This window comes from Temnothorax curvispinosus, unplaced genomic scaffold (assembly GCF_003070985.1).
Source record: "Temnothorax curvispinosus isolate PA1 unplaced genomic scaffold, ASM307098v1 QBEX01014208.1, whole genome shotgun sequence".
Classification (NCBI taxonomy): Eukaryota; Metazoa; Arthropoda; class Insecta; order Hymenoptera; family Formicidae; genus Temnothorax; species Temnothorax curvispinosus.
Genome location: NW_020223988.1, coordinates 1 through 9,508, shown reverse-complemented (window position 1 = coordinate 9,508; position 9,508 = coordinate 1). Strand labels below are relative to the sequence as shown.

The following is a 9,508-nucleotide window of genomic DNA, read 5'->3' as shown; positions in this document are numbered from 1 at the left end:
CTTCGAATCGTTATCTTGGAATCGCCGAAGCTCGTGGTGGCTCTTTCAAAAACTCCGTCCGCACATCTCTGTTCCTGATGTTCCTCGAGTGGAGTGTCAGAATCGTTTCAGCCAGTTATAAGTCGTATCGAGTTTCACACCCCGGTGAAGTTGGCTCTGTTTTTCTAAAATTAAAAAGAAATTTCTGAAGCTTTGGTCTTTGGACGTTCTCCAAATAATTTTGGAGTTAAGCGGCTTCAGAAAGAGCTCTATCATTTAAAACGGTGAAAACGCCAGGAAATTTATTTCATTTAAAAGACGTAGCTGTTTTAGAGTTCTAATTTTAGATAATTCTCTCTCTTTCTCTCTCTCTCTCTTTCTTTTTCTCTCTCTCTACAGTTCGACATAAATCTTTCGAGAAAAATTCTTTCCAAAATACCTCCAGAAATTAATTTCTCAAAATGACAGTCTCTTTCTAAAATAGCTTTTGAAACCACTTGGAAACTACAGATCTCTTCGGCCATCATCCAGAACTCAATTTCTTTTTTTAATTAAAAAAAAGGGAAGTTATAACTTCACAGAAACTCAAGTTCTAGGAACCTGCAATTATTTACGATCGAAATGTGAATTTTTGATCGCAATTTCTCATGCGTCTCTTCAGGCTTCATATGATATTTCGGGATCCAGGCAAGCAATCACGAAATTGTCTATGATTCGAATCGGAAATCGACGAGATTCGAAATTCCCAAAACTCTAAAATCAGTGTGTGCGTAATCGTTCCTTCGAACCAGCCAATCAACATGTGGTCGGGACAATTACAGAGGGATTAGCTCTTGAACACGGGCGCGGGGGGCGCGCGCGCGGACGGCGGGGGTTTCGCAGGCTGATGACTTCCCCAAGCTCGATGAATGATCCTAAGAAAGGCGCCACCGCCAATCACGTGCCGTCGTTCCCGGAAGGCGGCAAATTGCAGGGCATATGCTTGGTCATCTTCTTCGTTCTGCCTGGATATTCCGAAGATCCACGGTGAAAAATAGAAAAGATCGAAAATAGAAAAATCACTGCCTTAAAATTAAAAAAAAACAAAAAAAAACAAAAAAATAAATATTCGAATAAACGTTTGAAAACAATCGAAGACACTGAAGACACGCGATTCTCCAGTATCTAGGCTTAAAAACTTCACGAATTTGTTCTCTTCAAACGGCCGTACAATACACGTTCTACATTTTCGATAATCCTCAAATTTTTTTATTTCAAAATCGTACGATTCATAATATCGAGAGATTTTACGTTTTCTATAGTTTGCAGCTGCGGAAGCGACGGTAGTTTATTTTCCACGCGAATAATGGGCAGCGTAGAAAAACTTAATCTAGCCTCCGAAAGCGATCGCACCCTCTCGCAAAAAGCATCCCTCCCTCCCCCCGCGGCCCCCGCTCTCGAATTCGACATCGCGTCCCGGCGATTTATGCGTCACGTCGCATAAATATACATGCTGCCTCACAAAGGGTCTCACAGCGACTCGATCAAGGCAGAGAACAGAACGAGCGAGCCGCGTAAGGACAAAAGCGGGGAAGGAAAAGGAGCGGACCGCAATAAGAAGTAAGTCGGTCCCGCGTCCACCCGTCCGTCCGTCCGTCCGTCCGTCCGTCCATCCGTCCGTCCGTTTGTTCGTTTCTTCTATCCGCGAGTTGTCTGTCAAGTCGCTTCGGAAATGTTCCAAAGGGACTCGAGTATATACGGGAGCGGGCGAGAGATGGTGGAAAGGGGGGGTGGGATGCGCCTTTTCCTACTCCGTCTTTTTCTGGTCATTCCCGGAGGAGAAGAATGCGAAATAATGAACGAACCGGTCCGCTCAGATTTCTTCTTCGTCGGCGTCGCCCCTCCCCCTTTCGCTCCTCCGGGCTCTCGAGATAACCGAGAGGCGAGATCTGAGAGATTACCGAAAAGAATAACCGATTACGCCTATTGGGAGTAACGTAGTTTCGATTGTTTCGATTTTCAGTCCCCGAATATAAAAAAAAATCGTGACTTATCGCGTCTCTATATCGTTCAAGTATGTTTACTCGCATGCAGGGAATATGGAGAAAGAGGCACTTTTATTGGTTGTAACTGCGAAAACCTCAATCGTCCTCCTTTTGTCAAAATCATTCTTATTTCATATCTCAATTACGAATACTCGAAAAAAGATTTTTTTAATTTTATTATTTTGAATCTTGAGTTTCCAAGGTATTCAAAATATTAAAAATATTTAATTAAGATACTCAAGATATTCAAATTATTTTCGCTCTTTTGTAACAAATGCGGATTTTAATAAAACTAAAATTAGTTAATTAGTTTCTTTACGTTTCGTTAATGCTCCCATAGGGGAATTGAGATCATGACTTCTTTGCCATATCGATTACCAATGCACGTCCGTCGCGCGTGAGAAGTGAAAACGATCGCGCACGATCTCTGGACGGAAGGTCTCCCTCCCTCCCTTCTCTCTTTCTTTCTCTCTTTTTCTTTCTCTCTCTTTCTTCCTGCTCTCAGCTGGTCTACCTTGATCGGTGAGAAGAGAACCCGGAGAAAGAGAGAGAGAGAGAGAGAGAGAGAGAGAGAGAGAGAGAGAGAGAGGAGCGCGATGCAGGGCGAGATGGAGGGCTCTGTCGTTACGGGTTACCACGTAATTTCATGAGGCTATAATTTGGGGAGCGCCGTGGAGGAGAAGAGCATCGGGCTCCGCTCGTAATGGGCGAATCTAGAGGGGGAGGGAAAAGGGCAGGAGGTAGAGAGGAGCACGGTCTCGGTGGGCCCCAGCGACGGCGCGAGGGGTCCATCGGGATTGAGGCGGGAAGAATGGGCGGGATAATTACCCCTGATGCCCACCGCTCGTTATATTTCATGGAAGCGAGGCGTCTCCTCCGTCTGCTTAGGTGCATTACCCTCTCGCTCTCGCATCTCCAACGGGGGGGGGGCTTTGCTCCGCGTTTAGAGGACGAAAGAGCGTATTATAGAAGTTTACTTCAAATGTTAAAACGTCACATAAAGAAAAACAGAGTGCAATATGCCCGAGACCGGTCGTTCGCATGTCCCTTTCGTCGGATATTTCGCCGTAAATTAAGACAGGGGGACTGGTCGAGTCACACACGTTTCAGGAAGACAAAATTATGCGACGAAATTTACGCGCTTTCTCGTCATCTGGTTCTAATAGCACGTGTATTTGCAGCTGACGACCTTCATGCCACTGGTCCACTACAACTGTTCGAGACATCTCAGGCTCTTCTTGTGCGCCGTCTTCGCCCCGGTCTGCTCGGAACATGTGGCCATACCGGCCTGCAAGTCTCTCTGCCTTTCCGTAAGAAGAGACTGCGAGCCGGCCTTAACCAGCCTCACGCTACCGTGGCCGCACATGCTGGATTGCAATCGCTTCCTCGATCGCGGTAAGCACTCGCTCACCTTCGATTAATCTGTTATATTGTAATATATGTATTTTCGATAAACTTATTATGTATGAAAGCAAAGAGTCATCATTTAAGCAAATTGCTCAAGTTTGCTTAAATTTTGAACAGCGAAAACTAAAAAGAAAAAGTCTAAGATACATCTGCATTTTTAATTATTCGTATAAAAAGTACTTTTTCAAAAATATCGCTGAACAATTGGGAATCCTAACACATTTAAATCATACAATATTAAGTGTAATGTTTGGTGATTGAAGTATGTGTGTGTTAAAATAGCCTGAACTCTTTCTCTCTTTTGCAGGAAACACATTGTGCGTGCAGCCACCGGACGAAACGTTGGACGATACTAGTTCACCGATACTGCCAACCGTTCAGCAGCAGTGGCCGGCGATCCACGAACGACCGCCGCAAATCTCCACGCGAATACAACAGCAACAGCAACATCATCAATGTCCACCGCATTTTGTGCAGATACCCGATATGGAAATGGTTAGAATAAACGGAACGAGCGGAAAAAAGCCAAAATCATATTCATATATATATATATTCTTTCTTAACATTTCTCTTAACATTTTGCTTCAGATTTCTTGCGCACCGCGTTGCGGTACCGACGCGTATTACCGCGCGGAAGACAAAAAATTCGCAGAGCGTTGGATGACCGGGTGGGCATGGCTGTGCTTCCTGTCGACGCTCTTCACCCTGCTGACCTTCTGGGTCGATCCGTCCAGATTTCGTTACCCCGAAAGGCCAATAGTCTTTCTGGCGCTCTGCTACAATCTCCTCTCCGTGGCTTACATCGTGCGTGGTGCGGTTGGCGCTGAAAATCTCAGCTGCGTGAGTCAGCTCGATGGGCCGAGTTACGTTCCAGTAAGTAAACAGATTTCTTTCAGTAAATAATGAAATCTATAACTTATAGTTCATGTTGGTTGTTGGCTGAAAAAGACCTGACTAGAAGTCGAGAAACTAGTTCCAGTACGACGATTCAAATAAGAAAGACATTTGCGATATAGAGAAGAAATATAATCCCAGATAGTAAAATTTATTCAAAACCGGTTTTATTAGCAAAACCAGCAGAAATGTAACAAAATCTATTAGCAGACCCTGATGGCAAATCGATTGCAGAAACTATTGAAATAATATTCCATAATGTTTTATTCTAAATAATGTTTTATTCTAAATAATATTTCATTCCAAATAATGTTTCTTTCCAAGTTATGAAATAGCAGATTTTGCTCGATTTGTATTCGCAACCTGCTGTCATGTCGGCAGACTTTGCTGACAGAATACGAACTTAATGTTGACGCAGCTGATGTCAATCTACTGCAATAATATTCTGCTCGAGATTCTGTTTGCTATTAGCACATCGCTAAGACTTTATCTGCAAGTTTATATTGGCCTCAATTTAAGTTGTTACGATATCTTTACTATACTGTTATTTCTTTCTGTCTTGAATTTTTTCACGTTTATTCATCTAACAAAGCGACGTAGACCAAAAATGTCCTTATAAATTTTGTTACATTTTACTAAAATTATTTGTTTTGTTAAAAAAATCGACACCGAACAAATAGTGACGACTTCGCCCCGGTCTCCCCTAATATGTAATGTCGATTATTTATAAACAGGTCCGCGATGCTTTGAAGAGCGTTCCCTGTACAATTTGGTGGCTAATCAGGTACTATCTGGGACTAGCCAGCAACACGTGGTGGGCGGTGCTGTGCGGTTGCTGGCTGCTGAGCGCTAGAAACGAGTGGAGCAGCGAAGCTCTTCACAACATCGCATCCTATCTTCATGCGGCCGCGTGGATTCTTCCAATATTTTTCACAGGAGGTAACTTATAGATCTAAAATCTGTTTAATTAAATATATAATATCAACATTCAATTCGCTTTTTAATTGCGACATTTTTTATTTGTATTTATACATTCTTTTCTTATCGATTTCTTTTAATTTACAGGAAGTCTGTTGTCGCGCAACGTGGTGGCAGACGAGCTGACCGGCCTATGTCAGATCTCCGACGAGTCAGCGCTGTGGCTGGAAGTGCTGCCGCACGCCGTGCTGTTGTTGTTGGGCTGCGTGTTTGGTAGCGTTGCTGGAAGCGCGCTGGTACGCGTGCGAAGGGCTGTGCGCTGCGCCGGTCGCAGCGCGACGAAACTGGAGCGCCTGATGACGCGGCTGGGTATCTTCGCGCTATTGTACGCGTTGCCGGCGCTGGGCGGCCTCGCCTGCGTGCTGCACGAGGCCTCGGTGAGGCCGCGATGGCGAAAGCTGGCGTTGCTGGCCGCGCTGGACTGCCGCTCGGCGCAGAATTGCGCTCCTGGCCCGGTATACCGTGCCGCCGGCCTCGAAGTTGCCCTTCTCAGGCTCTTTCTGTCCCTCGTGGTCGGCGTCACCTCCGGCATGTGGGTATGGTCCGGCAAAACCTGCCGCGCCTGGAGCAGACTCCTCGCCGCGCCCAGCAAACCCGCCAGGATACAAAGTCCTTTCCAGGGCTTCAAGCAGGACGACAACATCGCTTGACGATCTTAGATTTATTCTAACAATGCGATACTTAAAAGACGTTGAAATTAATTTTGTGGATGTGCTTTAAGTATTTTGAGATGTTTCCACGATATTGGGATATCTTTTTTGAAAGAGATTAATTAGAACGGTAGTGCATATTGTGATTTTTTTTTATTTATCTATCGGATCATATATTAAGGCTCCTGGTCCCGTATGTTTAGGCTTTGTTTTATAGCTGTTTGTTTATTGTCGAGGGAAAAAGGTAGTTTTCGGCCAATTTTGGAAGTGTTCTGAAACGATTTATAGTGATGTTTTATTGAAATGTCTTTTTATTTGAAAATGGCATGCACAACAAAATTGGGTGTTTTCCTCGCCTCGATAGTAAGAATCCAATATGGCCGCGGTGACTACCCAGGAGCCTTAATGCGTGGAGTAAATAAGTGCTACGAACGATTGCGTTGTATATATATGTTGTATATATTGTAAAAATAATGTATGTCTGCGCTTAGTGTGTATTTTAACCTTCGATTAATTAAAGTAGACTTATTAAACTCGAATTCTAATAACAGCGAAAGCGTATTTCGATGGATACAACTTTAATAAACACCAGTCATTATTTTTATGTATATTATTCTTATCTTCAAGCTAATTTAGCATTGTCTCATAACTAATCTAATTTTTAATATAAACATACCTTTATTTCAATATTATATTTGCTCAAACTATATCGAAGTAACAAGAATATAATTTTACTTGAACCGACACAAACTAATTCGTACTACCATCTATACCATAAAATCTTTCTTGAACATCGTAAATTCTAAAATAATGGATATATGTATAATTTAGTAAAGGTAAGTCATTTAAAATCAGAATTCTGAAAAAAAAATTATCAAAATGAAATTAAAAGAACATGAGGAATTACAGGGGGTTTGAAAAATTATATAAATCCAGTAGGAAAAATAATATATCCTTTTTCAAAGTTTATTTTTACACTTAAAATCTTACATAAAATTTACATTAATCCAACAAGTAGTAATACAGATTAATTAATTATACTATTTATTAATATAAATTAATTAGATTGTATAATTACTCATTGTTTAACATTTTTTAAAGCAGCTCTGAAATAAAATATTGCAGATTATTAGTTCCTATTCTCAAAATATTTATGTGTATTATATATAATATCAACAAAATATAAATATATTCCCAAAGTTTGATTTAATTTTGTATTCCGCTGTAGTACATATGTATACATATATAAAATATGAATATATTTAAAAAGAGAGAATAACATTAAATTAATATGAAAAAATCACAAGTTTCACAAATTAAAAGATTAACATTATCTAAAGAGATCAAAATTTTTCTATTGCTCATTATATGATTATATAAATCCCACGATGCTGAAGACGCTAAAAATTAATTTATGAGTAAAAATATTTGAGTTTTTTAATCAATTCATCTAAATTATTAAGTAATTCATTTATTAATTCATCAAATAAAAAATATTTAATCTATACATGCTTAGAATTGTTTAATAGAAATCTTGTGCTGTTAACAATCAAAACCTTGATGATAAAGGTTTAGATTTTGCTGAGTTAAGTTTAAATCCAATAATATTGAGAATTCAATTTCTTAATGACAAAGATTTAATTTCTATGATATTAAGATCAAGGTACCAGAATTTTGTAATGATAAAAATTCAAAATGTTATTAAAACTCCACGTCTTACGATGTTGAAACTCCAATTCCTACAATATTGCGAAGTTTAGGTCCCACGATGCTAAGGTTCCACGTTCCACGATGTCGAGATTTCAGGTCCCGCTTTGCCGAGGTTCCAGATCCCACGATGCTGAGTTCCAGGTCCCGCGATGCCGAAGTTCCAAGTCCCGCGATCTCGAGGTTCAAAGTCCCGCGATGCCGAGGTTCCAGATCCCGCGATGTCGAGGTTCCAGGTTCCAGGTTCCACAATGTCGAGGTTTTAAGTCCCGCGATGTCGAAGTTCCAAGTCCCGCGATGCCGAGATTTCAAGTCCCGCGATGCCCAGGTTCCAGGTCCCACGATGTCGAGACTCCAAGTTCCACGATGTAAAATATTCCAACAATGTTGTAAAATTTTAGATTCCATAATGTCGAAGTTCTAGATCCCACGATGTCGAGATAATATCGAAGCTTCAGATCGTATGATGTCAAAGTTGTCATGAAGTTCTTTACATTGTCGAATTTCAGTTCAGTTTTGCAAATTCTATAAATGTTGAAGATTTAAATCTTTTAATGTTCAAAATTCATATCTTAAAAAGTTATAATTGAAAGTTTACACTTGTTTTAAATTCAGTGAAGAACTTAGACTTTATAATACTGAAGATACCAATTCCATAATAATGCAAATTTAAATTCTGCGATAGTAAAAAAAGTTTCCGATATTAAAGTTTCGAACATCGATTTAGAATAAAATTTTATAATTATAGTAGCAAATTCAATATTTTGAGTTAGAAAATTGATGTCGATTCATGATTTATGATTTCAACAAAAGTTCATACAATGCTAAGATTCTCATGAATTCTATGTTCGAATATCATGATTCTATTCTGTAACAAAGCGATATTTTCTTGTGACAAAATATGTGATGGTGATGAAATATTGAGATGATTTTCGTTTATGATTCACGACTTGATGAAATCGACCAATAACGATTTTGATCTTCCATGATGAAATCCTAAAATAATCTTCTGCAGCGACAAAATCTCGCGATGATCTTCCATGATAAAGTCCTATAATAAGTCCTCTTGCGACGGAATCCCACGATGATCTGCGACGAAATCCTTTTCTGCGGCGAAGTCCCGCGATGATCCTCTTCTGCGACGAAGTCCCACGATGATCATCTTCTGCGACGAAGTCCCACGATAATCCTCTTCTGCGAAGGAGTCCCGCGATTATCCTTTTCTGCGGAGTCCCATGACAATTCTCTTTTGCGACGGAATTTTGTGATAATCTTCTTCTGCAACAGTCCCAATGATCCTCTTCTGCGACGGAGTCCCGCGATGATCCTCTTCTGCGACGAAAGCCCGCGATAATCCTCTTCTTCGACGAAGTTCCGTGATGATTCTATTCTACGATGAAGTCCCGCGATGATCCTCTTCTGCGACCGAGTCCCGTAATTATCCTTTTCTGCAACGTAGTCTCACAATGATCCTCTTCCGCGACGGAGTCCCGTAATTATCCTTTTCTGCAACGAAGTCTCACAATGATCCTCTTCTGCGACGAAGTCCCGCGATGATCCTTTTCTATAATAAAAAGCCCCACGATAATCCTCTTCTACGACGAAGTTCCACGATAATCCTCTTCTGCGATGAAGTCCCACGATGATCCCCTTTTTCCATGAAGTCGCGCAATGACATTTTGCAATAATTCTCTTCTGCAATGAAGTTCCGCGATGATTCTCTTCTGCGATGAAGACCTATGATGATCCTCTTTTCCGACGAAATCCCGTGATGATCCTCTTCTGCGATGAAGGTCCACGATGATCCTCTTCTTCGACGAAGTCCCGCGATGATCCTCTTCTGCGACGAAGTCCCACAATGATCCTCTT

At 41.0% G+C, this 9,508-nt stretch overlaps 1 protein-coding gene across 1 annotated transcript; it reads left to right on the top strand.

Annotated features, from left to right (window-relative positions):
- Positions 1–65: 65 nt before the first annotated feature.
- Positions 66–6,146, top strand: LOC112464399 (frizzled-9-like). Its single transcript, XM_025031357.1, has 6 exons — positions 66–263; positions 3,185–3,398; positions 3,718–3,905; positions 3,999–4,283; positions 5,039–5,243; positions 5,370–6,146. Exons 2-6 carry the CDS (start codon positions 3,197–3,199, stop codon positions 5,930–5,932), a joined length of 1,443 nt encoding a protein of 480 aa, XP_024887125.1. The 5' UTR covers positions 66–263; positions 3,185–3,196; the 3' UTR covers positions 5,933–6,146.
- The last annotated feature ends 3,362 nt before the right edge of the window (positions 6,147–9,508 follow it).

Coding starts and splice junctions, on each gene's coding strand:
- LOC112464399 (XM_025031357.1), top strand. CDS start 3,197: ATGCCACTGGTCCACTACAACTGTTCGAGACATCTCAGGCTCTTCTTG. Junction 3,906..3,998: donor AGATACCCGATATGGAAATG/GTTAGAATAAAC, acceptor ATTTTGCTTCAG/ATTTCTTGCGCACCGCGTTG. Junction 4,284..5,038: donor ATGGGCCGAGTTACGTTCCA/GTAAGTAAACAG, acceptor ATTTATAAACAG/GTCCGCGATGCTTTGAAGAG.